This window comes from Gorilla gorilla, chromosome 12 (genome assembly GCF_029281585.2).
Source record: "Gorilla gorilla gorilla isolate KB3781 chromosome 12, NHGRI_mGorGor1-v2.1_pri, whole genome shotgun sequence".
Lineage (NCBI taxonomy): Eukaryota > Metazoa > Chordata > Mammalia > Primates > Hominidae > Gorilla > Gorilla gorilla.
The window spans coordinates 112,811,421-112,838,791 of NC_073236.2; the positions used below are offsets into that span (position 1 = coordinate 112,811,421).

The window sequence follows — 27,371 nt, forward strand, 5'->3', positions numbered from 1 at the left end:
CAGCAGCCTAGCGTTGCCCCCATTACAACACGACTCCCCCAACATGTCCACATAGATCCCCAACGTAGCATCTCACTGTCCCACGGGAACGTGGTTTTCTTTTTTATTTTTTGTAAAGACGGTCTCCCTGAGGCTGGTCTTGAACTCCTGGCCCCATATGATCTTCCTGCCTCAGCCTCCCAAATTTCTGGGATTACAGGTGTGAGTCACTGCACCTGGCCAGAAGCATATTTTTATTGATGCTTATATATAATAGAATACAGCCTTGTAAATTGTAAAAAAAAAGGCCTGGTCCGTTTGTTCTCTGATCAATGGATTGAAAACCCACAGAAAGCCTTGAGCGCCACCTTGGGGTGGAATCTACCACCGCCATGCTGGCTCCCTGGAGCAGTTTTGCTGGTTTTTCCCACAACTATGTCCTCTAGGTATGGTTTCTTCATCTGGAAAACAAAGAGGCTCCCTCAACACTACCTACACTTTAGAATCTCCAGAGAAAGTTTTGGTAAAAACAAAAAACAAAACACCAAAGCCTTGGCTCTACCCCTGCCAATCAAAAACAAGATGGTGGGGCTCAGGCACTGCAATCCTCCTGCCTCAGCCTCCTGAGTAGCTGGGACTATGGGTGCACACCACCATGCCAGGAATTTTTTTTTTTTTTTTTTTTTTTTTTTTTTTTTTTTTTTTTTTTTGGTATAGAGACAGGGTCTTGCAATCTTGAATGACTGGCTGAAGTGATCCTCCTGCACTGGCCTCCCAAGGTGCTGGGATTACAGGTATGAGTCACTGCTCTTGGCCTAATTTATTTTCATAGAGACAGGGGTCTTGCTATGTTGTCCAGGCTGGTCTTGGACTCCTGGCATCAAGCAATCCTCCTACCTCAGCTTCCCAAAGCTCTGGGATTACAAGTGTGAGCCACTACACTTGGCCTGCATTCATCTTTTTTAATATGCAGCCAAGGTTGAGGACAAGTCACAAGGTTGAGGACCTTGGCTGGATGGTCTCCAACCAACTTCTGCTGTGATGCTGGGATTACTTCCCAAATTCCATTTACATCCAGCCTTTTCAAAAAGAGACTCATGCAAGTCTCCTTCCCACCCTTCCCTCACCCCAGCAGCCCCCACAACCTGCCAGACACCCCTGAGTTGGAAGAAACCTCAGAGAACAGTTGTGTGCCCTCATTCTGCAGAGGAAAAGACTGGGGAGCCCCAGAGAGGAGATGCTTCCACACAGGCTTGCCCTGTGGCTGTTTAAGCCCTACCCAAGCCCTCTGGGCATTCTTACACCTATGTACCCACCTGGGGTGGAGACATTCTACTCCTTGCTCACTGCTGAGGCCTGCACTGGAGCCCAAGGCTAGGGGTCTACTTCTTTGCTTTAACCCCCATCCCCCATCTTCAAACACCACCAAACCAGGAACCACTATTCCAATTGTGGTAGGCAGGATAAAAGGATTCTGGCTCCCTTTAAGAACCAAATTAGCTGGAAGTGGCAAAGAGAGGCTGAATGGGGCACCCACCACGTCTCCGTAGCCAAACAGCTGGAAGAGCTCCTCTCGTGGCTTCTCCACCTCCACGGACACCCGGATCTTCTGCTCTGGAGGCTGCCTGGTGTTGTGTGCGTCTATCCGCTGTAGCATCTTCACCTGCTCCGATGCGTTCCGGCCCTGGTACAGGACAGGGCAGCTCAGGACCGCTGGGCACTGCCTGGCCAATCTGCCTCATTCTTCCTGCCCCGCTGAAACTCTGGGTGAGGAGGGAGAGGGCCTCGGGGAGGCTGGGCTAGAACCCCATCCTAAATTACAAAATTCAGAGCTGTCGTGGACTTTGAAGACCTTATCAACCAGCTACTCCATTCCACAGATGAGAAGACTAAAGAATAAAAGAGACTGTGAAAGACCTACCATAGGTTAAATGATGGAGCTAGAACTCAGGACTTCTCAGGATTTCCTTCCACCCAGACTCCAAAACCTCTCTTGGAGTAAAGGCTCTAGTTCCCTTTATTTGGGAGCTGAGTCAGGCCCTGTCATTCCTGCTTCCCCAGAGGTAATGGGTCAGGCCCTAAGCAGTCAGACATCCGCCAGAGGCACAGTTGGAGGCAATGGGGCAGCCCGTAGGACAGAAAGCACAGGACTTTGCCTGGAGCCAGCTGTGCTTACGTTCTGCTGTGTGACCTTGAGTAAGTCATCTAATCTTTCTGGGCCTTAGTTTCCTCACCTGAAGACATAAGGAAGGATGGAGAGAGAACGAGGGGGTTGGGTTCATTTATCTCTAAGGTACTTCATGATTCAAAGGAACCAAGGAGGCAGAACATGTGGAGGAGGCTGGCAGGTTGAGCCCCTCGAAACACAGGTAAGGCAGGGCTTACCTCAATGTGGATCCACTTGAACTGGGTCAGATCAACCTTCTCAAAGTCTGTAGCAGACACATCTGGCAGGCTCCTAGGTCACAGGATGGAAAAGACAGAGAAGAAGGAGCATGATGGGGTCAGGCAGAGCCGGGATCTCTAACTGGCAGCTGTGGACCCTGTGCCTGCACTGCTGGCAGCATGACAGGAAGCTGGATCCACAGCACAGGATTCTCAGGCTCAGCTCCAGGGTGGTCCCTGTTACAGTCTGCTGGGGTGCCCTTTCCTGAGTTTGAGGTTGTGATTAAATTATCTCGGTAAACTGAACAGCAACACATGTCAACTGGCAAGGTCTGTGTGCCTTGGAGACTGCATCTCCCACAATGCACTGAGAGCGCCAAGCCTACACTTCCCAGAATCCCTTGCAGCAGCACGCGGCTCCCACAGGCAGAGCCCTGGGAAAGTATAAAGCCCGCGACCCCCTGCCTGGGCTGTCTGGTCCCCCTCACTTCTGGCAACCCAGCGTTGGGGTTTACCTATGGCACCCCTGTCCTGCGTTTGATAGCTCCCCGTTGCAACCCTGAGGTCAAGGTAGCACTTGAGGAAGAGTTTGTGTTTGGCTGGTTTAGGAAAGGGGACTCCCGATAGAGGTCTGCCTTGACTCTCCTGAGCCAGAGACCTCAACTCAGCCAACGTCCCCGCTCCACGTTCTGTAGCCGAGTCCTTCCACTTAACTATAGCTGTGTGATCTGCCTGGGCCTTTCGGAGGCAACTTCCACATTGATAAATGGGGCTGAAACCCCCAGCCCCCTTGCAGCCTGCTGCAGTTGCAGGTAATGTGTGTGAATGTGCCTGGACCGAGGCCAGTGGGCAAGAAACATTTCTCCTCAGAGCTCCTCTCCTGTAAATAGCTATGTTGTGTCCTTGATCAGGGTTACTACAGATTGTTGCTTAACAAGCATTTGACTAGGATTGCCCAATGCGAAGTTCACCTGTAGCACATATGCCTGCCTACTCACACTCACCGCACATATGAAGCCCAGGGATGGCTGCCCCCTCCTCCAGGTCCAGCAGTCAGGCTGGGCTGCAGGAACAGCCTGAACCTGAGGGCTGCTGGGCTTGGGCCCTCTCAGCCATAACAGTACCTGGCACGTACTAGGTTCTTAGTACACTACACCTCTAAAATCCTGCAGGAGGGAGTCTGCAAGGGATAAGAAGTGTCTAGGCCCATGGGGCCTCTCTTGAGTGGCCTGGGACCCTGAAGGGAGGGATAGCCCCTTCCCCCAGGTCAGCACCATGTTAGATGACCCTGATCTGCTGACCCCGTGTTTCCTTTCCCCTCCTTCAGCAATGGCTGTGAATGGTGTGTGGCATGTGTGGCCTGGCTTCATCATGCTGGAAACTTTGGGGGGCTGATCTCTTTTACACACCCAAACCCCAGCTCCTTGGTGCCATGCTGCAGGCTGGCAACTCTGGGGCTGACTTTGGAAATCCCAGTGGGCACCCCCCCCACAGCCCTTCTTAAGAAGGGTTGAATCCCATCTCCCACCCTTCTGTCCTGAGAACAGTTTCCCCGCACCCACAGCCAAGCTGCTGATTAACGATTTAATAATTATGGAGGAATCACTTCATAAATTACATTTTATATAGGCCTGCCTGCCCTTCTTTGGTGTTGACCAAGGCCAAGTCACCAGGCACAGCAAAGCCCATCCCTTCCCACCTCACTTTTCCCCTAATTGAAAGCAATTAGGAAATCACTGGACATTTTGGCAGGGGAGCAATTTCTGGTACACAGAAGCCACAGAGGGGGGCAGTTGGGATGCCCATGGTGGCGAGTGAGGGAACTGATTGAGCCAACTGATTGGTGGGTTGTAGCAGGGCGAGGCCTGGGGGCCTTACGTGTCATGGAGCACAATGGTACGGTTGCCATTGGAGTTGTTGATGATGCAGCAGGAGCTGGGGGTGTCCCCCTTGCTCTGCCAGGCCACCTGAGACACGTCCACGCCCCGCCGCCTGAAGTCGGCCACCAGGAAGCTTAGGGTGGAGGCCGGGCCAGGAAAAGGGCAAGGAGACACAGATTAGAGCCTGGAAGTGGTCTGGACCTCCAAAAGGAGGGGGGAGAGGGTGCTGGAGCCCACGAGCCTCTAAGAGAAGAAGAGTCCTGTTCTGGGAGTTTTGGTGGCGGCGGCAGCAGCTGGCAAGGCACAGACAGTTGTACAAACCTGTCATAGTATAGGATGGTGCGGCTACCACTGGCCTCGTTGATGATGACTGTGGCGATGGGGACGGAGCCTGTGGTCTGAAAGACCGTGTAGCGTAGGTCCACAGAATAGCGGCGGAGGTCATCCAGGACAAAACTGCCAGGGCGGAGTAACCCGAAGGGGGTGCAGTTCGACAAGGGTTTTGGGGACTGGAGGGTAGCTGGCAGGGCCACTAGGGACCCTGAAAGGCAGGGGTGCAAGCAAAGGGGGCTGGGAGAGAACTGGGAATCACAGTCTTGCCACAGGCAGTGCAACAGGGCAGGAGATGCAGGAGTGCAGAGCCTGAAGCTCAGAGAGAGAAACACTAAGGGCCATCCTTTTAGGTCTTGGCTGAAGCATGCTCCGATCCTGACTCTGTTTTTCAGTCCAACTCATGCTGGAAAAGATTTGCTCCTGTTCATAAAGCTAGACAGGACCCTAGAAGCTGTACACTGTTTGAACCAAGCATGTGGGGGCACTGTGGCTTGTTTCCTGCAATGCCCAAACAGGATTAATAATTAATCTCCAAGGCAATACTTTGCCCCCAGCTGTCCTCCACAAGCTCATCCACGGTGCTGTCCTCTCTCAGTCCCTCCCAGTCCTAATGCTGTGATTCCTCTCACTCTCTGCCTGCCTCCAGGAGGCCCAGCCTGGAAGTGGTGCTGCCTTGGTGAGCCAGCTCACTGCTTTGTCCTCCTGCAGCCAGGTGAACCCTCCTGGGCAATCAGCTGGCTCCCCGTGCCTGATGCCACTCAGTATGGGCCTGGTCCAGAACTCTCTCCTGGAATGCCCTCCATGCAGAGTGAGCCCAGGGGCAAGGACAAGGAGGTCAGCCCCAGCCCTTCCAGCCCTCTATGGACATGCATTGTTCTGTGCTCAAGAACTGGCAATTATGCCCAGCAGTCCAGCCACCATCCTGGCTTTTCTCACCTGGCCAGAGCCCACTTTCAGCAACACCAAAGCTGGATAATACAGATTTGCATAAAGATACCAAGTCAGGGCATCATGCCTTGACTTACAACTCCTTTAAATAGTAGCTTTCCGAAAGCATTGGAAATATGGTTTGGTTTGCCAGATAACTTTTGCACCCCAGTGCCTGGGACATGGTAGGTGCTCTCTAAATGTTTGTCGAGCACATGGGGAGAATTCTGAATAAACCACCCATTGGCCTGATTGCTATGTAAAGGAGAGTCGACCATCCTAAGCCAGAGCCACAGTCCTGCCTCTAGCGCAGAGGAAAGGAGCTATTAAAGAGGTTTAATGAGTCACCAGCCCTTGGCTCTGAGCCGTCCTGTCCCATCTCACAGGGCAGATTCTCTCCCTCTATTCTCTTCCTGCCAGTTCATCAAGGCAGGGAGTTTGGCTGTAGCTCAGGTGGTTGGACTCTGCCAGCAGCCCCCTTCAAACCAGGGTTCAAAGGGCTGCCCTTCACAGGCCAGCAACCTGGCAGCCTGCCCCGGTGCCCACAGTGTGCAAAGTGTGGGCCTCACCTCCCGATAAGTGCTTGCTGAGTCGGCAGCGCCAGGGGTCAAAGGGCTCTGAGGTCCCTGCAGCAGCCAACATGGAGGGCGTGCATGAGCCATTTAGGGCTATAGCCCTGACAGCCGGGGAACTGGGAGATGTGGGTTCTGAGCCCAGCTTTAGCATGTGGCTTCAGGGTGTCCTTGAACAGGGTACTCTCACTGCTTCAGTGAACAACAGGGACATGAGCACCAGCCCTGCCTCTCAACTGGGACAGAAACTGTGGGCCTGGACCTGGGGGAGGATGGGTACCACGTGTCACTAACTGCCTTCTGCCTCAAGCATGGCCAGGATAAGGGACTTAAGATAAGGCAAAGGCAAATCCACCGCAGAGTCTGCAGGAAGCAAGGAAGGAGAAAGGAAGAGGCTGAAGCAGGCTCCAGGAGTGTCCAGGAAACAAGCTGTGGCAAGGAAAGCTTCACAGGAGCAGCATCAGCCCCCGAACCGCAGAGAGGCCGCGCCAAGGCAGGGCTGGGCGTCTGGTGCTCCGCCATGCCCTCTCCCCGCATTTCTGCCGGACACAACCCATTTCTAATCCCCCATCCACCCAGGGTGGATACATCCTTCTTCTCCCCCAACGATGCAGGCAGGCCTTCCCCAGTGGGCTCTCCCTCCTGGACTTACTCAGCAACATGGCCAGGAGCCATTGAGCCCATGAAGGCACAGGGGGCTCCGAGCAGGGAGAGAACGGTGCAGGAGTTGGACGCGTTGCCTCCACGCTGCCATCTCTGGGACAAACACCTGCAAAGCACAGGGAGGGTACCTGCAGCCCCAGCAGGCTGATCCCAAGCACAGTCTCCTGTATAGGGGCCTACAGAATGTAACAGCTGGGGACTCCTCTCAGAAAGCATCTAGGCCGACGTCTCACTTTGTACCCGGGGCAGCCGAGGCCGGCCAAGGGAAGGAGCTTGGCTGAGAGCGGTGTCTACCTCCCCAGCCCAGGCTAAATTCAAGCTGACAGCAGTTCCTTTCAATATTTCCATCTGTTCCTAGGGCAACAGGAAACCACTCACTTGGGTCCATCACTATTCGAGAGACCCACTAATTCCAGGTCATCTCCTCCTCACCTTTCACCCCAGTCAGAGCTGCTCCAGAGGCTGCACCTTTGGCCTCCTCCTTGAGAGCTGGAGCAACTCCCAGGACCTCGGGGACTAAGTGCCTCTTCCCAAAGGTATCACATTTACACCTGCCCCTGTGTTAGGAGTGTCTACTTCAACAGAAACTGCAGAGCTATAAAGTCAAACGAGTAAGACAGGACAGCAAACCTGGACATTGGTCGTTTAAGAAGTGGCAGCAGGGAGCACTTCTCCATCTTTACTAAAAACCAATCAAAAGGAAACTAACAAGACACACCTGAAGGGCTTCATTGTCATCAGCAGCAAAAATGATAACTTCCACATAGAGGGTCAACGCACTGATCCCCTCACAGTGTTACTGGAGCCCAAATGAGAAATCATTAAGGAATGTTATTACCTTTGAGGTAAGAATGGTGGTGTTATTTCTATTGTGCCAGTTCCAATAATAATAATACTTGTGGCAGTTTACAATAAAAGGAACAGTACCAAAGAACCACGAATTAAGAAAAAAAACTGAACCAGAATTTTTAGGCCAAAGCATATTTGTACGCGAAACTTCAGTTTTGGGAAAAGGGGAGCATGATGTCATTAGAAAAAAAATGATAGTAGGACAGGCACAGTGGCTCATGCCTATAATCCCAGCACTTTGGGAGGCCAAAGCAGGAGGATCACTTGAGCCCAGAAGTTCGAGACCAGCCTGGGCAACCAAAGGGAGCTCTTGTCTCTAAAAAAAAAAAAATTAAAAATTAGCTGGGTATGGTGGTGCATACCCGTGGTCCCAGCTACTCAGGAGGCTGAAGTTGGGGGAGCGTATGAGCCCGGGAGGTTTAGGCTGGGGTGAGCCATGATACTGCACTCCAGCCTGAGTGGCAGAGTGAGATCCTGTCTCAAAAACAACAATAACAACAATGACAAAGGATAGTAATTTTTTTGTTTTTTTGAGACAGAGTCACTCTGTCACCCAGGCTGGAGTGCAATGGCATGATCATGGTTCACTGCAGCCTCAACTTCCCCAGCTCAACTGATCCCCCCACCTTAGTCTCCCAAGTAGCTGGGATTATAGGTGTGCATCACCATGCCCCGCTAATTTAAAAAATTTTTTTGTAGAGATGGCATCTTCTTATGTTGCCCAGGCTGGTCCTGAACTCCTCGGCTCAAGCGATCCTCCTGCCTTGGCCTCCCAAAGTGCTGGGATTATAGGTATGAGCCACTGCACCCAGCTGGTCAAAGATTTTCAAGCTGGCTGGGCGCAATGGCTCATGCCCATAATCTCAGCATTTTGGGAGGCTGAGGCGGGTGGATCACGAGGTCAGGAGTTCAAGACCAGCCTGGCCAAGATGGTGAAACCCTGTCTCTACTAAAAATACAAAAATGAGCCGGGTGTGGTGGCAGGTGCCTATAATCCCTGCTACTCGGGAGGCTGAGGCAGGAGAATCTTTTGAACCCAGAGGGTGGAGGTTGCAGTGAGCCGAGATCATGCCACTGCACTCCAGCATGGGTGACAGAGTAAGACTTTGTCTCCAAAAAAAAAAAAAAAAAAGAAAGAAAGAAAAAAGAAAAAGATTTTCAAGCTGAGCTTTACAGCTTTACAGAAATTTTTATGAAAAGATATGAAAAGAAAGGAGGAATCTCGAGGGATCTGACTTGATCAATAGTTAAGGACAAAGCTGATGTGGGAACCCAATTTCCTGACCCCAAAGCCATTGCTATTTACTCCGTATTTTAAAACTAAAAGTTGTTAGGCCCAAGCATTGAGGTTTCTAAGAAAGGATATAGAATTTTACTCTGGGGAAACCCTTCAAAGTCACACTGATATTTCCTGTGCAGAAATGCTCAGCTAAAGGCTGGGCGCGGTGGCTCATGCCTGTAATCCCAGCACTTTGGGAGGCTGAGGCAGGCGGATCGCCTGACGTCAGGAGTTCGAGACCATCCTGACCAACATGGAGAAACCCCATCTCTACTGAAAGTACAAAATTAGTCGGGTGTGGTGGCACATGCCTGTAATCCCAGCTACTCGGGACGCTGAAGCAGGAGAATTGCTTGAACTCTGGAGGCGGAGGTTGCAGTGAGCCAAGATCGCACCATTGCACTCTAGCCTGGGCAACAAGAGCAAAACTCCAACTCAAAAAATAAAAAAAAGGACACGTCCCAGGGGTCTGGCTGAGCTCCAGGTGGCGGCTCCCGAGAGTCCCCAACTGCCTGTCAAGCACAGAGACCCTAGGACAGGTGGGGCTGAGACACCCAGAAAGGACTGGGTCCCCACTCGGATGTGCTCCTCTGGGAGGCACAACAGTTCAGGAGCCAGGCTGCAGGGAACCAGGGCCATGGGGCTGCAGGGGAGGCATGGCCTGGAGTGCAGGAAGCATGATGGACATGGGAAGGGACCCTTTAGAGAAGTGCCTCGCTCAGTGCCCACCTTCAGAACCTGCCCCATCAGTGTGGGTGCTAGCAGGACCTCCTTCTCCTACCTTCCCGACAGAATTAAGCTGAGAGGAAATGGGACTTCAGCTGACAGAAAGAGGCGCTGAGTCTTTTCCCAGGCTCTCCACGGTCCTTGGAGAACCTGTGGCCCTGGAATTTGCACTGTTCCCCTGAGATGAACCCAACTCCTCACTGAGTGCCATGTCCTGTGGCTGCCTCGACCTTGCACAGTGGGTTAGGTCTACACAGTGGCATGCCCGTGCCCCTTCCCCACTGTCCCTGCACCCCTGGCAAGGGGCCCTAACCTCTGGCAAACCAAAGCAAAGGGTCAACTCCAAGAGATGGTCAGCAGCAAAGGGACAGGGTATACAGGAGATGACAGAGGGCAGGGACCCCAGACTCCACACTAGGAGACTCGAGCTGCAGCTGCCGCTGTGCCACCATTTAACTCTGTGACCTTAAAAAACATCTCCAAATCTTCAGCTCCCTTATCTATATAAAGGATTTCACTGATCTTTACACAGTTCCCATGGGCTGCTGGGAGGAGAGTATAAAATAATATATGTGATGGTGCTTTGTGGCCCCAAAGCCTGAGGAGTGTCGGGGTCTCTCACCTCAGTTAGCCTGGCAGCCATCAGCACTGTCGTGTCTTTGTGGAGTTCAGTCTTGAACTGCCTCTTATCCAGTTCTTAGCTGGGACAACTGATATAGCCCAGGAGCAATTCTCAGTGTTCTAAGCACTCACTGACTGCACCAAGAGAAAGCTAGTGTCCCGCCCCACAGAAATGCCTTCACAGCATTACAGTGTAACGGTGGGGCCCTTATCAAGAGGAAATACAAGAACCAATAAGCCGGGTGTGGTGGCTCATGCCTGTAATCCCAGCACTTTGGGGGACTGAGATGGGCAGATCACTTGAGATTAGAAGTTTGAGACCAGCATGGCCAACATGTCTTTACAAAGAAAAGCCCTGTCTCTACAAAAGAAAAAAAAAATTAGTGGGGCATGGTGGCATACGCCTGTAATCCCAGCTACCCAGGAGGCTGAGGCAGGAGAATCGCTTGAATCCAGCAGGCGGAGGTTGCAGTGAGCCAAGATCATGCCACTGCATTCCAGCCTGGGCAACAGAGCGAGACTCTGTCTCAAAAAGAAAAAGAACCAACAAATCAGCTGGGTGCAGTGGGTCACGCCTGTAATCCCAGCACTTTGAGAGGCCAAAGCAGGAGGACTGCTTGAGCCCAGGAGCTCAAGACCACTCTGATCAATATAGTGAGAACCCATCCCTATACAAAATTTAAAATACAGCTGGGATGGTGGCGTGCATGTGTGGTCCCAGCTACTCAGGAGGCTGAGGTGGGAGGATCACTTGAGTCTGGAGGTCAAGGCTTCAATGAGCATGGTTGCCCCATTGCACTCCAGCCTGGATGACAGAATGAGACCCTGTCTCAAAAAAAAAAAAAAAAAGAACCAACAACTGACTCTTCAGTTTCTAGCAGACAACTGAGAAAGATGTTTCCCACTACTAAACGGTGTTCACTGACCTTTGTGAAAAGGACTTCTGGTAAACTCCTCTTGGAATTTAGCACCAGGAAAAAGCTTGCCAGGGCTCATGAACCAGCTCTATCCATACATAACCCATGGCATCTCATGTTTGCCTCCAGTGCCAGCAAGCCCTGAGCTATAGTTGAAGCTCAAATACCATGGTCTTAAATGTTCTCCAACAGTTTAACTGTACATACTTTTTACTGTAAGCTACCTCAAATCTTTCTCAGAAATAGGTGCGAGATATGTGGATAAATAAGTTAGAAGTAAATGTTGATGAGAGGCAAGTGCATAGGCTTGGGGTTTAAAAAGAAACAGCAGAAGCAGGTAGCTGTGTGCCCCTGGATAAGCCCCTTCGTCTCTGAATCTATACTTGCTTATCAGTAAAATGGGGATCCTGATGCCTGACACCTGACACCTGACACCTGATGCCTGAGTTGAAATGGAAATTGGCTAACACGATGCTATTAAATCCTGGGTCTTCTTATTAAAGGCCTCAATTCCTTCCTCTCTTCTGTCATGCTGGGAGCCCCCCCAGGATTCCCGGGTAGAGGGCGCAGGTCCGGCCTTGAAGCCGGGTTCTCAGGGCCTCACTGCGGGGTCTCTGCAGCCTTGGTCGCTGGCACAAATGCTGGACTGCAGCAGCCCCTGGGGTCCCCTAGGGGACCTGGGCGCCCCTACCTTATCTCCGAGTCCTCCTTAGGGTACTTGTCCACCAGGCTGATGACGTCCAGCACCACTAGCCCCACGCACAGGATCTGCTTCTCTTCCATGAGGCTGCTCCCACAGCTTCCTGCCCGCGCGGCTGACGGGGTTCCTCCCGGCCTCTGCCTCTTATCCAGGAGGATGGTGTCCCCGCTCCCAGCTGCCTTGGCTCCTCCTCCGCGTGGGAGCTCCTCCTCCAGGGAGCCACCTGCAGCGGCCAGGGGTGCAGGGAACGAAAGGAGCAGGGCCCTTCCTCGCGACACTCGAAGACCCGAGCTGGTCTAGGAAAGCCAACCCAGAGGTCTTGGTCCCCGGTCTTCCCGTAGCAGGTTGCCTGGGCCTGCAGATGGCAACGCCTCCCACTTCTCAGCCTTAGTTTCCTCGCTTGTCAGATGGACTCAGAGCTGATGCAAACCTTTTTAAAGCGCGGCTAAGCGATCTCGAGAATGCAAAGAGAAAATGCGCTGGAAATGCGCTACTTGCCCAGCCCTCTCCTGCGCCTGCGTCTCCGACTCCCGACCCTGGACCCGCGAGGTACAGCTGGGCCTCGCATCTGCAGCCATGCCTGAAGCCCGTGGTCGCGGCGGCTCCGCCCCGCCCCGCCCCGGTTAGTCCCAGCCGAGGCCACGCCTCCGCCGCGGAGCAGCGGGACCCGCCGGGTGGGCCGCAGCCTCACGTGGCGGGAACGCAGAGCGCCCCCTGGCGGACGCCGGCGAAACGGGCGTGACACGGGGGAGACGTCGCAGGAGCCGCCGCTTGCTGCCTGAGCCAACCCCGAGCCGCCCCGAGCCGGGCGGAGGCGGCGAGCGCAGTGCGGAACCCGGGGTCCCCTCCGGAGGCCGTCGTCTCTCCCGCCCGTGCCCTGTGCACGCCCGGCAGCCCCCGACCCCGTACCGTAGCAGAACGGTTCGTTTAGTTTTTTTAGAAAAACCAAGTGTCTTTATTCCTCGATCGTTTAGTACGGCGGTGGGCGGCGCCCGCGCGGGGGAGCCTGGAGCCCAGGGAATCGACCTGGAGGGCCAGTGGAGGGAGCGGAGGGTGCGAGGATCGGCTCCTCCGCAGGCCGGCCCTGGAGGGGTTCTTGGGGGATCGCGCCAGGCCAAAAGTCTGCATGGGCGGCCCCGAGCCTCCCTGAGCCGGCGCGCCCCGGGCGTGGGGAGAGGCCGCTCTGGGCGCGGTGCCGCTGCGGACCCGGGTGCGGCGCTCGCCCAGGGCTGGGTGCCCCGTCTCAGGCGAGACCCCAGGAGCCCGCCGCCCCCGCTGTCTCTTCAGCCGGCGTAGACACGTCGGGCGGGACCCCAGTCTACGCGTGTTCAAGCTCTGGGTCCCCATAGAGCAGGGCCCCGCTGAAGATGGTGAGCGGCTCCTCCGAGTGCGCCAGCTGCCCCATGACCAGGTCGACGCAGACCGTGTCCCCGGCCTGCAGCGGCAGGATGAGGCTGAAGACGCCCAGGGTGCCCGGGCTGGGCTGGCTCTCGGCCACCGGCTTATTCTCCAGGCCCTCAGGCTCGTAGCCACCGGAGTCTACGCGGGCCACGCCCTGGTTGGAGCGGGACAGCACGGCCTCCACTTTCTCGTGCCGGTGCCCAGTCAGCACCGCGCTCAGCAAGTAGCGTCCAGCCAGTGGCGCTGTGAACACGCCTGGGGACAAGGATAGCAGTCAGGGGGGCCAGGGAAGCTCCGGGGAGCGCACCAGAACTCCTGGACTGAGGAGGGACCCGCTGGGTCTTTTCGCCTCACTGGAATGTGAGCGGCAGGGAACTGGGGGCTTTGTTCACTATGCATTCCCAGCACTTAAAACAGTCCCTGGGCAGGAGCAGGCCCCAGTAAAGATCTGCTGAATGAATGAATGAATGAATGACTACTTCTCCCCACTGCCTGAGAATGAATAAATGAAGAAAGAGCCGGGGTCTCCCCAAATCAGAGAATGAAGATTCACACTGTCGGAAAAGGCAAGAATGGGAAGATATCACTGCACACCTCACCCATTTATCCAACCGTTCAACCCAGCCCCTCCCAGGACTACCTGTCTCTGGATCATAATAGCCTCCATCATTGAGCAGGACTCTGTCGAAGGGGACCGTGCCTGGTTCAGACCGGGGCAAATTCAGAGCAGCTGAAAATGCCACTCGGGGCACAGGGGCTGCTGGTGCCCCCTCCACTCCTGAGTAGGAAGGGTGGATGTTAAAGGGGATGCTCAGGGCAGAGTGCCAGCCCCCTTCCCCTGCTGGATCCCCAGCCCAGGGCTGCCCGAGGACCTCTATCCTCCAACCCCTAGTCACTTCTCCCTCCAGAATCAAATGAAAGGCACTCACCCTGTTCACCTTGAGGACCTGTGAGAAGAGGAAAGGGAGCAGTGAGAAATAAAGCAGCTCTCACTAAGTCACTCAGCAAACATCTGCTGAGGCTCTCCTGTTGTGCTGGGTGCTACGTGGACTTCAAAGCAGGAATTGGGGTATCAAGAAAAACAGGAATAGGTAGGGTCCATTCTGTTCAACGGCTGGGCCATCCCAGCCTTTCACACCCCAGACAGCTATAATAGACTCAGCTTTAGTCTCCAGTACTGCAGTGGGGCCAACATTATCCATTAGCCTCCTAATACCCATTAACCAAACACAGTGACTATCACAGTTCCTCCTCACTTTCCTCTGATTTTCCCTTATCAGTCAGGTAGTACCCAATTCCCCTTGTCAAGTTCAGAGTGGAATGTCAAGCCTGGGGCTGCCAGCGGGGGTCAAGGTTGGAGGGGGCAGTGGCAACCCTGACTGCAGCAAGGGTCTCAGTGCACATACCTGGTGGCCCGATGGGGCCCTCTTGCCCGTCCTTGCCTGGTGATCCTGGAGGTCCAGCAGGGCCTGGGGGTCCCTGCAGCCCAGGAGGCCCTGGGGGCCCAGCCTCTCCTGCAGGCCCTACAGTGACAAAATTGAGTTGAAGGAGGGCCATAAAAGGAGTTTCCAATGGGTAAGGAAGGTGGGTGGTGGCTTCATGAACAGGGAGAAGATGGATGGAACAGGTGGAGCTTTGCAGGCTGAGGGGGCGATGGGGTCCCTTGCTGCATATGCTGGATCCCTGGCTGGCAGAGCAACATCCTCTCTCCACCCACAGGCCTAGTGAGCAGCCAGAGGGAGGGCGGGGAGCTAGGACCTTGCATCATCTCTTGCAGGCAAACTATAACACCTGGAATACTGGCTGGGGCTGCAATTCATGCTGGGAAAAGCAAGGAGAAAGCAGATGAGTTGGAAGCTGGGCTGGGGGAGGGGGAAGAAAAATAAGGGGCTTGAAAGGGGTCCCCTCATGCCTTTTGTCCCCTCACCAGTGAGGTCCTTCAGGCTGAGCTGGTGCAGACGTTCCTCCAGGAGCTGCAGGGAGCTGTTAAGGGCACCCAGCCGCCTGCCCAGGCCCGCCTGTCCCCCGACCAGCTTCTCCAGCAGGGCTGCCTGCGTCTGGCTGGTGGTGTTGGTTTCCCGGAGCCCAGCCCAGAGTCCAGCCATGTGTCTGGAAAGGCCCTCGCGCAGGCCCTGCAGTCCCCCAGCCACAGTGTCCAACCGTTCACAGACACCCTCAAGACGGCCCAATCGCCCCTCTAAGCTGGGGCACTGGCCGGCCTGTGCTTGTCCCTCCTCTAGGCCTCGGAAGCGCTCTTCACTCTCCGTAGCATGCTCTGTGGCCTCCTGCTGCAGCCTGTTAATCTCAGAAATGATACGGTCCTTGGTTGCCCCCAGGTCAGCCAGATCAGCGCCCTGGCCCTCCACAGTGGTCTGGAGCTCATTCAGTGAGTCATTGAGGGAGCTGAAGGTGAGAATAACCTCAGAGAGCTCTCCTTGCAGGGCCTGCAGGGCTGAGCCTGAGCTGCCCCCAAACACGCTGAAGCCGTCCAGGGGCCCACGGCTTGGGCCCCCAACACCTGGACCAGCCCCAGGACCCCGAGGAGGCAACAGGGGGCAGGAGCAGCGCTCCACACCATCCCGAAGGCGGCCTAGTTCCTCCTGGACTCCGCCACAGGCCCCACAGCCCTCATCCCCATGGGCCTGCAGCAGCCCCTCCAGTTGGCCTAGCCGGGCCGCAGTGAGATTCAGCCGTAGTGTGAACTCTGCAGCTGTCTCATCCTGGGCATCCACATGATCCTGGAGCCGGCCCACAACCTCTTGTAATCTCTCCAGCGTGGCCTGCCGGGCCTCCCCCGCTGCTTCCACCGTGTGCAGGCCGGAGCCCACCAGCCGCAGCTGCCCCTCACTGTCCAGCACCCTGCGTTCCAAGGCACTGAGGATCTCGCTGACCTGAGAGTCCTGCTCCCCAGGGGCCCCAGAGCAGAGCTGCCCGCATGCCTGCATGGCCCCTGCCACCTGCTCCTCCAACAGATCCAACCGCCCCCCCAGCTCCCCGCTCACATTGGCCAGCAGCCCCCCCAACTGCTCTAGTCGGCCCCGGGCAGCAGGCAGCCAGTGGCTCAGCCCCCCAGGAGCCCCAGGCCAGCTCTCCTCCTGCTCCTCCGAGGGGCCCAGGGTGGAGTTGAAGCGGTCCTCCAGGCGAGACAGGCGGGAGGCCAAGCTGGTGTAGCCTGGGGGGTGGCCTCCCTGACCCGCGGCTCCTCCCAGCTCTGTGCCTCGCCTCCCACTCAGCACTGTCACTGAGCCGGCCACCACATCCAGCCTGCGCTCCAGCTCTGCCAGTCGCCGGCCCAGCTCTGGAGAGCAGCATTCCTGAGGGGGCCTGCGGCCCACCGCCAGCCCTGCGAGGTGCCGTTGCCGCTCCTCCACCGAGGCCAGCAGCTTCTCCATCGCCCGCAGCCGCTCCCTGTCCTCCTGCTGCTGCCGGCGGAAGCCATCTAGCCCAGCCAGGCACACGGAGCAGGACTCCTGCAACCGCTGCTCCAGCTGCCGCAGCAGCTCCTCACTGGGGCCCAGAGGGGCTGAGGCTGGGGCTGGGGCCCTGCTGCCCCCACTGCTGCTGCTGCCGCCATGATGGTTGTTGAGGTGACCCAGCTCCTGGTCGTGGGTGGAGACACGGGTGTCCAGGAGCTGCAGCTGGTGCTGGATCTCATTGAGGGTTTCATGCACCCCAGGGCGGGCAGCCGCGTCAGCTGGCTGCTGCCTCCCGTTGAAGGCCGTCTCCACAGCCCTCTGCACATCCTCTGCCAGGCGCCCGCTCAGTCCTTGCAGGACGCCCCGCAGGCCTTGCAGCTCCTTGGTCAGGCTCTGCACCTGTTCCTCCAGCTGCTGCACCTTCTCTGACTCCCCAGGACCTGAGGAGAGGGGAAGGCAGAAGGCAGAGGGGCTGGACCCCAGAGCTCAAGGCCCCTGCTCACCCCAGCTCCAGCAAGGGTCAGATGCCCAGGCTGGCTTTGCCTCTCCTTTGGGTGATTTTGGCAAGAGAAAAAAAAAGAAACTCCATTCACTGAATGCCTCTAGGCCAAATATGAACCATGGCTCTGTTCTTCAATAACTCCCCTGGGGAGATACCATGAACTCTTCCCATCATATAGGCTGGGAAACTGGACCAGAGATATTAGGTGCCTGGCCGTGGATCACAGGTTTAATAATTGGCAGTGCTAAGTTTCAAACCCAGACCATCTATCCAGCCCCCAGGTCCATGTCCTTTCCACCTGCCCAGAGTGCCTCTTAACTTCTTGGAAACTCTTTCCTCTTCTGTGAAAGGATAATGACACTCTTCTGTCATGGGGCTGTCAAGAGGGGCGAAATGGGAGTGTAGGGAGGCACTCTGGATGCCACAACAGTAGCTACCACTGGGTGACACTTCCCTGCAACACCACGGGGACAAAGAAGAGGCCTGTGGACGGTGAGAGTTGGCCAGGAGTTCCTGTTTGCATAATTATAGTACGGCTATCTCGGGGCAGGGAAACAGCACATCCGGTGTGCAGCACGCAGGAGGGAAGGCAAGCCACGGGAACTGCTGCATGCTGGGACCTGCGGTCTCCAGAGGCCACGGAGGGGTCTGGGATCTGTAGTCAGGTGCAATGCATGCTAGGATTTGTAGTCTCAACTGTCTGTCCCCACGGACCAAGCTTCTCAAAGGAATGCCCCTTTCTCCTGCAGCTGTTTGAAGGATCTTGGCCACATGTGGGCGTGTGCGAGCACCTTCTCTTTTTTGGCCTTCTTTTCCTCAGTCTCTCCATCTTTTGCGTGCTCTCTCCCTCTCTCTCACACAGACACACAAATACACACACACACACACACAGGCAGGGAATCTCTGCGATCTCACTAACCCTTCTGCCCCTCTCTTCTCTCTGGCATAGAGCACGGGGGACTCCCCCAGCAGCCTGGCCCCACATTTCCCATTGCATTGGATCACCATTTGGAACTTGCCACCCTCGCAGCAGCTCCCACACTCACCTTCTCCCCCCAGTCCACTGAGGGGGCTGCCTGCACTGGAGCCAGAGAGGTTGGGGCGGGCAGGCCGGGGCAGGGGCCGTGGTGTGGAAGACGCAGGCCCCAGCGCTGGAGCGGGACTCTCAGCACAGTCATCGCCCCCATAACCCTGACAGCACCTCCACTCCATGTCGGTCACTGTCTTGTAGGCCACACGGTAGCGAGGGCGGAGGAAGCGGCGGTACCTGGCAGAGGCAGAAGGAGGCCTCTTTATTCCTCCCTGTACTGTCAGTGACCCTGGTCCCTGTCCTCAGGGGTGGGCAGCTGCTGGTGGGCATGGCCTGTCCCTCAGGCTGGGTCCCTCTTACTGTCCAACATGTGGCCTTGCTTAGCTGACAGCTGTCAGCTTTTTGGCCAAGGGTTAAATCCCTGCTCTTCCTTCCCTTGCCCTTGTGCTGGAACCTTGAACTCCTCTGCTTGAGCCTGAGCCATCCCGGAGAAGGCATCTGGGGCTGGCGCGTGAGGCAGGTTTGCCTTCAGTCTCCCACCAGCCAAACTGTTGTCTCAGTATCTCCTCAAAATGGCTGTGACCCTAGCCCCTGTCCTGCCCTCGCTCCCTGCTTCATACAGACTCCCTGAGTCAGCCACCCACCATCTGCCCTCACCCAGTTCCCACCAAGGGCCTGTTCCCCGGCCCTGGGACTCACATGATGCTTTGGGGACACTGGGGCTGGCCCCAGGCACAAGGCTGGTACTTGACATATGTCTCCACTCCATCCTCAAGGACACAGCTCACTGTCCGGGTCACCACGTAGGCACACCAGTTCCTGTAGGTACAACAGCCTCTGGGTCCAAGGACCAAAGATCCATGCCCTGGAGGAGGGCCCAGGGGCTACCAGAGGGGCTGAAGAAGGCTCCAAAGAGGCAGAGCCCTTGGGGATCAGTGAGAGCAAGGGCTTTGGCATGGCCACCCTCCCTATCCCCCACGCTTTCCTGTGTAGCAGGAGCAGATAAAGACTTTTCAAGATGGGGAGAGGAGCAGAATAGAAAACCACAGAGCAGTCAATCCTCATGGCGGTGGGGTCCGGGGGAGCCTCTGAATGTACACAATCATGTGTGTCCCTTTCTGGGCCTGTCTCAGTCCCCAGTTTGGCATGCTGTGTGCGCATAGCCAGCCCGGGCCCTGTGGGTGATCTGAACACTGGCTTCCACCCCACCCCTCCAGGAGAAGACGGGCAGGCCAGCTTGGGGTTAAGTAGAGAATAAGCCATTGATGAGCCTGCCCCTCTTGGGGATTGCAGTTCTATACTCCTGGCCCCATTCACGCCGGCCTCTGATCTGTGTCTGGCTGGAGGGCTGGAGGGAACAGAGCTGGAGTGGTGTCAGAATTATGGATTACTGGATGGGGCCAAGGGAGCCCTAGAAGGGGACAAAAGTTCTCCCTGAGGCTCTGGGGCTAGGATACAGAGGGCAGCTGGCAGGAAGGCCTGGCCCGCTCCCCTCAGGGCAGCTTCCCTGGGGCATGTGGGAGTGGACCCCCTAGGTGACCCAGGGAACATATGTGTTCAGGGGGTCCTGGAAAAGGCCCCGTGGGAAGGTGGGCATGTGAGGAGCCACCTGATGGATGGGCTTCTCACTCCCCCTCTGCCCTGCATTAGCGGACACAGCAGAGAGCCAGGCGGAGGTGGCATTCTGACCCCTTCCTCACCACCCAAGCCTCGGGCTGGGATCCAGACTCTTACCTGTGGCGGCTGGCTGGCCGGGGGGCAATCTGGGCCTGGGGCCCCCCGGGGCTGAGGGCCCCACTGGACCCTGTGTAGAGGCTGAAACCTCGAGGAGGGTAGCTGGCGGCCCCTGCAGCTGCCGTCAGCAGGCAGCAGAGGTAGCAGCTCCAGAGGGTGCGGGGGGCCATGGCGGGGCGCTCCACAGTGGCCCTCAGAGACTCATCCCGCCCAGCCACTGGCGCCTCTGCCGGCCCCGGGGATGCTGCTGCTCCACAGGACAGCCCGAGCCCGGCCCGTCCGTCCCAGTTTCCTGCTGATAGCCCCCGGCCACACGTCTTCTCCTTGGCTGCCTGGCCTGACCCCTCTCCCCTCCTCTTTCCTCCTCAGCTCCTGTCTGTCCCCTCTCGGTTCCTTCCGCTCTCCTCTTCACTTCTGAGGGGGTTTGTTCTCTGTGCCCCCTCTGGCCTCCCGCGCCTGGTCCCTGCCCCTCTCAGGAGCTGCGTCTCAGAAGTTGCCTCCTGGGCGTGCGCCCCTTCGTCCCAGCTGGCCCTCTTCTGGTCTCCCTGTTCTCTTTCCCTGATGACCAGATCCTGGGGGTGACAGGGCTTTGCCCCTGTGGCTGTTCGGAGGCGCGAGAGTGGCTGTGGGGCGGGCCCCGGCCTCCTCCTCCCCGCTGGCTCCCCTCCCTTCCCCCCTGTCTGGCTGGCGGTCCGGCCTCCCCCTTCCTCCCCCCACCTCTCCAACCATCGTGCGCCACATCTGCTTCTTGTTAACTCCGGGAAAGAGGGAAAAAAAAGGAAAAACAGAAATGTGGAGTTGCCGCCGGGCTTGAGGCCAGCCTCTCAGATGGGCCACATGGAGCCAGGGCCGAAGCTGGGAAGGAGGCCCAGGGCTGGTCACTCTGACTGGGAACAGGAGCCAGGGCCGCAGCTCCCCTGGGGCTGGAGCAGGCCTCCCCTGGGGGAGAGGGCCCCAGAGAGGGAGCCCAGAGGGGAGGGTGGGAGGGAAGGACTGACTGGACAAGGGAGAATGAACTCGGAGGGCTCAGCAGGACTTCACTCACCGTCTAGTCTAGCAGTCTCCTTTTAGAGATGTGAAAATTGAGGTCGGAGTGGGAGAGTGACTTGTCCAAGGTAACACAGCAAGTCAATGGTGAGGCTGAGAACACACACTAAATACCAGGTCAGTGACTTGGGAGAAAGGAGGAGAGGAGAATGTGCTGCTGGGCCAGGGAGGAAAAGGTCAAGGACTCCACTGAGGCAGATGGGAAATCCACAGATGACAGAAGAGGAAGAAAGGGCCGGGTGTGGTGGCTCACGCCTGTAATCCCAGCTCTTTGGGAGGCTGAGGTGGGCAGATCAAAAGGTCAGGAGTTCGAGACCAGCCTGACCAACATGGTGAAACCCCATCTCTACTAAAAATACAAAAATTAGCCAGGCATGTTGGCACACGCCTGTAATCCCAGCTACTCAGGAGGCTGAGGCAGGATAATCGCTTGAACCCGGGAGAAGGAGGTTGCAGTGAGCCAAGATCACACCACCGCACTCCAGCCTGGGTGGTAGAGCGAGACTCTGTCTCAAAAAAAAAAAAAAAAAAGAAAAGAAAAGAAGAAGAGGAGGAAGAAAACCACCTGGCAATGGGGAGCAGGCTTCTGTCATGGGAGCAGGCTTCTGTCAAGCGGTAGACGGCACGTGGGCAGGAAGAGAAAGAACCTTTCTTAAAGGGATAAATGAAAATGGGTCCTGGGCTTGTTTTGGTGATGGTCAGGCCATAACTGGATGAGGGTGGGGGTGAGGTAAATCGGGACCTATCTTTAGAGCACCAAAGGAAGTCAGTCCCTAGCCTGGAGGCAAGTCTGATAGTTCTCAGTGACAGGCAAAGAGCTGTCAGCCTGACCTGAAAGTTCCACCTGCGCCATCTTGATCTAAAAGCTTGGTCCCCGTCACCATCTGACCCGCAGCTCTTGACCAGGGTCTCCAGGTGGTGGGATGCTTGGGAGAAAGAAACAGAAGCACTAGACAGAAAGGAGACAGGAGAATGCTGTGTGCCAGGCACTGCGGAGGTGCCCAGGTAGCAAAGGAATAGGTAAGACCCAGACGCTGTCCACTAAGGAGCAACTGAGGTTGTTGGAGAATGGGACACAAGCCCCCAAACAGAGAACCATCACAAGCCAGGACAGAAAAAGTGCCAAGGGGCAGGACAGAGGGATGATGTGTGTTCCAGCTAGGAGGAGGGAAAAGACAGCTGGCTGCTGGAGACAGTCAGAGGAGAGGCTGGAAAAGACAAAAGCTGAACAGCATTGGGGTGGGGGTGGGGGTGGGGGGCAGGAGTCAAGAACAGAGACAAGGCAAGGAGAGAGATTTCAGGCTCAGGAAGAGTGGTCTGCCTCAGTCTCCTCAGCTGTAACACAGGAATAACAGGACTCTCCATCCCACTTTGTGAAGATTAAGTAAGTCAATGCATGTAAAGCATTCTAGAACAGTGTCTGGCAAATGGTAAATGCTCAATCAATGTTAGCTCTTTCTTTGTGTGTCAGGAAAAAATGGGACCGAAATTCAGAGAGGTAGATTGTGGACAAATTAGGGAGAGGCTCAAATGACTGGTTATGAGGTTGTATTGCAAGTTTTTGAGTAGAAGCATATACACATACACGAAAGAAGGTATTGTGGGTGAGAGCGCTGAATACGGTGTCAGAACACAGGCAATGTAGCCCCAGCTCCTCCTGTCACTATGACCCAGCAAATCCCATGACACCACTGGGAGTCTATGTGTCATCTAAAGTCCCTTCCAAATTCTACATTGCAAAGTGATGCAGACTTGGGCTCTGGTGGTGACAGTGACCATGGATAGGCAGGGAACTTTGTGACTGCCTGAGTAATGAGGGACCAGATGAAGGGAGACACGAGGGAAGATTCCAGCATTTGAGCCAGGATGGGGAAGGGAAGAGAGCAGGTTTGGAGGAAAGAAAAGTGATCGTAGTTTGAAGATACTGAATTTAAGATGAGAGTAACACATCCTAGTGGAAACCAGTGTCCAGGATGGTTAGCAATGGTGGGCCACTGATTCTTCCAACATGTGCAGGGCAATAGGTGGAAGCCATGAGAATGAATGCCATCAAATCATCAGTGTAACTCTGAACCATCTTGCCTCTGATGCCCTATGACCCAGAATGTGACCTTGATGGCTAAGAGAAATGTTTGTGAAAAGACAGGGTCAGGCTGGGTGTGGTGCCTCATGCCTGTAATCCTAGCACTTTGGGTGGCTGAGGTGGGAAGAGCACATGAGGTCAGGAGTTTGAGACCAGCCCGGCCAAATGGTGAAACCCCATCTCTACTAAAAATACAAAAATTAGGCCAGGCACGATGGCTCATGCCTGTAATCCCAGCACTTTGGGAGGCCGCGGTGGGTGGATCCCATAAGGTCAAGAGTTCGAGACCATCCTGGCCAACATGGCGAAAGCCTGTCTCTACTAAAAATACAAGAATTAGCCAGTGTGGTGGTGTGTGCCTGTAATCCCAGCTACTCAGGAGGCTGAGGCACGAAAATCACTTGAGCCCAGGAGGCGGAGGCTGCAGTGAGCCAAGATTGCGCCACTGCACTCCAGCCTGTGCAACAGAGTGAGACTGATTCAGAAAAAAAAGAAGGGGGGTGGGGGTGGTTGGTGAAAGTAAATGCTGGAACAAACAGAAATGGAAATTTGTAGTTGCCTCTTAGAGCCCTGGGGATCAGCACACAGGGAGATTTGAAGGAAACGTTCACAGGAGATCCCGATTTCAAAGAAGTTTTCGGTGGAAGGCTGCAGCTTTGTCCCTGGTCTCTAGGCTCTGGCTCTGGCCCTGGCAGGAAGCCAACCCACTTCCCCTCCAGATTGCCCCAGCTGCTGCTATGGGTTTTCTCTCTCTGTTCTTCTCCCTCTCTTCACCCTTAGGAAGCCTCTGGCAACCTGAAAAGTCACCCCAGCCATCTTGTCACTGCCCAATTGTTACCCATTCCCTCTCCTACCCTCTGAAATTCAAAAATCTATTGTATAATTTAAGTGTATCAAGTGAAAAATGTTGGCTTTGAAATATAGTTGCAGTAGGTTGCATTTCATTTGCCTTTATGTAATTAGGAGACGAGACCTAGGAGCTGTCATGAATGTTTGTGAAATCACAAAACATATCAGTGGCTCTGAGTTCACCAGGGAGGATGCTTCCCCTTGCTGGCTTGAGTGGGCAAGCAGGCTGCAATGGAGCCTAAAGTTAGAGTGCAGTGGTAGTGGTGATGGTGGCAGTGACATGCTGGTGGTGGTATTGGCAGGCAGCCATAAATTTCCAAAGCAATTGGTAAGAGTTCCTGACCCCCCAAAAAGCTAAGTTGCTGGTGGCACTAGGACATGATCTATTTTACAACCTCTCCAAGGTGGGTAATTTCCAAGGATCTACTGCCAATTGGCCCTACATGGCAATTAACTCATTCGTTCAGCTTCACTGACTGAGCAAGAGTTCATGACCAGGGTCAGGACAGCCGTGGGCACCAGCAATAAGGAGCATTTTATGTCTAGCCTCTCTGTCAGAGGACTGAATATTGGGAGGGAAAAAGGGGGAATAATATGATTTGGGGCCTGGCGCAGTGGCTCACGCCTGTAATCCCGGCACTTTGGGAGGCCGAGGCAGGCGGATCACTTGAGGTCAGGAGTTGGAGACCAGCCTGGCCAGCATGGTGAAATCCTGTTTCTACTAAAAATACAAAAATTACCCGGGTGTGGTGGCACACTCCTGTAATCCCAGCTACCCAGGAGGCTGAGGCAGGAGAATCGCTTGAACCTGGGAGGCAGAGGTTGCAATTAGCTGAGATCGCATCACTGCACTCCAGACTGGGTGATAGAGTGAGACTCATCTCAAAAAAAAAAAAAAAAAAGTGATTTGGGCCTTGGGTCGTGCCAGTCCACATGGGAATTCAAGTTTGTGGGGAGTCTTGAGCAAAAGCCCACTTTTCTCCAAAGAGATGCACTTTACTTTTCCTTTCAGCTCTTCCTCCAGGTTTAATACTTTAGTAGCCAACCTCCCTGAACCCAGTTCCCCTTCTCCCAGGTCTTGTTACTTTCTCACTCCTGAGCCTAATCCTGGCCTCATGTCCTTTCCTTGAAAATGTCACACTAATCACAGAGATTGAGCTCCACAAGTGCCCCCCATTCATTTCCCTCCACATCCTCCCAAATCCCCCCAGGATGAGGCTGTGCCTGTCTCACTTCCCACATAGTTTTTATCCAAGCTTGTTTCGAGATTTGTCAGTTCTTAGTTAAGTCTAGTTCAGTCTCATAGACTGTTTTTTGTTTCAGTTCTTCCAGGCACTGGGCCAAATGACCCATCCAAAGCTGATAAAGACTCACTGACCTAGGCACAGGAAGTTCTGTGAGGTGAATGAATTTCTGGGTGGTCCTAAAATAAATCCTTTCCTTCTTGTGCCTAACCCTAGGACAAGCTGCTGAGTCCACAGTTTGACCTGGAACATGGAGTGGAGGTAGGAGGAAGAGGTGACACTGCTCTTTCACCAGTTTCTAGAAACTTGGTGAAATTAATTACCTTCTGGGCCTCAGTTTCCTTCCTTTTTTTTTTTTTTTTCCCCTGAGACAGGGGGTCTCTCTCTGTTGCCCAGGCTGGAGTGCAATGGTACAATCTTGGCTCACTGCAACCTCCGCCTCCTGGGTTCATGCAAGTCTCCTGCCTCAGCCTCCTGAGTAGCTGGGATTACAGGAATGCACCACCAGCTAAGTTTTGTATTTTTAGTAGAGACGGGGTTTCACTATATTGGCCAGGCTGGTCTCGAACTCCTGACCTCAGGTGATCCTCCCGCCTTGGCTTCCCAAAATGTCGGGATTACAGGTATGAGCCACCATGCCTGGCCAGTTTCTTTCTTCATAAGATGATTTTGAAGGCCCCTTTAGGCTCTGATAGTCTAGGATACTATGCACTTGGGTCAATTGGTTTTAAGCACTTCCAAGGCTTGCTTTCCTGTCATTTTCAGTCTAGAAAGTTTAACTTCCCGGGCTGGCCTAAAGGTAGAGCTTATTTTTAAAAGGGAGGGCTAGTTCTGATTCAACAGTAGACCTAAGTGTTTGGTTGGACTTGGATCTGCTTCAAATTTCCAGGAGACATGAAGCATAATGATGTGTAATCCTTAAGACCTAGACCCTTACTCTCCCAGAGAGGAGCTGGAAACAGACCGCTTACTGAGCGATGCATAAGGGAGTACCTGTCTGGGGTTTCACCAGTGTTATGTGGAGGGGACTCGGCTTTCTAAATATCAAGCTTCTGGGAAACACTGAGTGGGGGCTGGTGGTGAGGTGGGGGGAGGCCACGGGAACTACAGACTACTGAAGGCAGGGATTATGTTTAGGAGCCACCGGGCTGAAGCCCTGGGTGACAAACTGTTGATGGTCCCAGGCCAGGGAAGGCCACTTTGGGATAGTGCATCCCCAGCTCAGTGCACACAGGCGGGAAACTGGTCCCCTGTCCCAAGCCCATAGCATCTCCTGTAGAGTTTTCTTTGGCTCCGAGAAGCAGAGGCCTCCCCTGAGCCCTGGCCCCCCTCTACCGCAAAGCAACTGGCTTCCATTACCCCTGACAGCTCCAGAGCAACAGCCCAGCCCCCGGCCCCGGCCTGGCTCAGTGCCGTTCCCTTTTATGGTGAAGCTGAGAGAAAGCATGGAGTGAGGGGGGAGAAAGTTCTGGCTGGGCAGAGGCTTGGAGAGTTCCAGGGTGCCTCTCCCCTCGCCAGAGACCCTCGGGTACCCGCAGCCACCGCTCTTCGTTCTCTTCGGCGACCTAATCTGTCCTGAACCCAGGACCCCTCTTGCTTGTCCCAGCCCTTCCTCCTCTTCTCCATTCCTCCCCTTCTCCCTCCCCCACATCCGGGGGGTGATTTCCCACTTGGCCGAAGTCCCACGGTTTGGGTTTTGATTCCGGGAGGGTCCGCCCTATTTCCGACGCCCACCTCCGGGGGTAGGGTGGAGGGAGGGAGCCCGGCTAAGACAGAACCTGGTCAGATCACAAAAGGCAGGATGGTTCTACTTGGTTGCATGTGGGTCACAAAGGATGGCGCCGGAGAAAGGAGCACCCGGCAGCACCAGCCCTGTCCCCATTCTACAACGCCTCCCACCCCTGTCCCCGCCGTCCGGGCCAGGGAGAGGGCACTGAGGGCAGGACCCAAAGGAAGCACCTGGTTGGGCCGGGCCGGGAAGCGAAGGGTGGGCAGCAGTACTGAGAGCCGGGGCCGGAAGGGGGTTGGAGTATCCCGCCGGCCCCGGCGCTGCACCCTCGCCCCAGCCCACTCCTCGGCCCCGGGGAGGCGGCCACCACGGCTTCGCTAGCCGCGTCCCGAGCCACGCCAGCTGCAGCCAGCTGTGCGGTGCCGGGCCCAGGCGCGCGTCCGCAGCCCCGCCCCACCCCCTACGGCTGGACCTCCCACCGCAGCAGCGCCCGAGGCCCGGCCCC

General features: G+C 55.4%; 2 protein-coding genes across 8 annotated transcripts in view; both read right to left on the bottom strand.

Annotated features, from left to right (window-relative positions):
• Nucleotides 1-12,587, bottom strand: part of KHK (ketohexokinase) — a 14,215-nt gene extending 1,628 nt beyond the window's left edge. Inside the window, exons 1-5 of one of the 7 annotated variants that reach the window (XM_004028977.5) lie at nt 11,823-12,587; nt 6,729-6,845; nt 4,566-4,700; nt 2,365-2,437; nt 1,517-1,663 (exon numbers count right to left, since the gene is read on the bottom strand). In XM_004028977.5, the coding sequence (XP_004029026.2) occupies nt 1,517-1,663; nt 2,365-2,437; nt 4,566-4,700; nt 6,729-6,845; nt 11,823-11,914 (564 nt within the window). In that variant the 5' untranslated portion in view covers nt 11,915-12,587. Of the gene's footprint in view, nt 1-1,102; nt 1,664-2,364; nt 2,438-4,242; nt 4,378-4,565; nt 4,701-6,728; nt 6,846-11,822 lie in introns of those variants that run through there. The other 6 variants (XM_004028978.5, XM_019021279.4, XM_019021278.4 and 3 more) reach the window with 6 other exon arrangements.
• Nucleotides 12,588-12,762: 175 nt separating this feature from the next.
• Nucleotides 12,763-20,596, bottom strand: EMILIN1 (elastin microfibril interfacer 1). The gene is made up of 8 exons (XM_004028976.5): nt 19,915-20,596; nt 18,880-18,999; nt 18,197-18,417; nt 15,160-17,088; nt 14,639-14,755; nt 14,162-14,179; nt 13,873-14,010; nt 12,763-13,487 (listed from the first exon to the last, which is right to left on the bottom strand). The coding sequence occupies exons 1-8, from the start codon at nt 20,082-20,084 to the stop codon at nt 13,150-13,152; spliced, it is 3,051 nt and encodes a 1,016-aa protein (XP_004029025.3). The 5' UTR covers nt 20,085-20,596; the 3' UTR covers nt 12,763-13,149.
• Between the last annotated feature and the right edge of the window lie 6,775 nt (nt 20,597-27,371).

Bases quoted from the DNA above. Each gene is read 5' to 3' on its own strand.
- EMILIN1 (XM_004028976.5), bottom strand. From the start codon at position 20,084: ATGGCCCCCCGCACCCTCTGGAGCTGCTACCTCTGCTGCCTGCTGACG. The intron at 14,756-15,159 runs GTGAGGGGACAA...TTGTCACTGTAG, and splicing joins CAGCCTGAAGGACCTCACTG to GGCCTGCAGGAGAGGCTGGG. The intron at 13,488-13,872 runs GTAGTCCTGGGA...CCTTGTCCCCAG, and splicing joins CTATTATGATCCAGAGACAG to GCGTGTTCACAGCGCCACTG.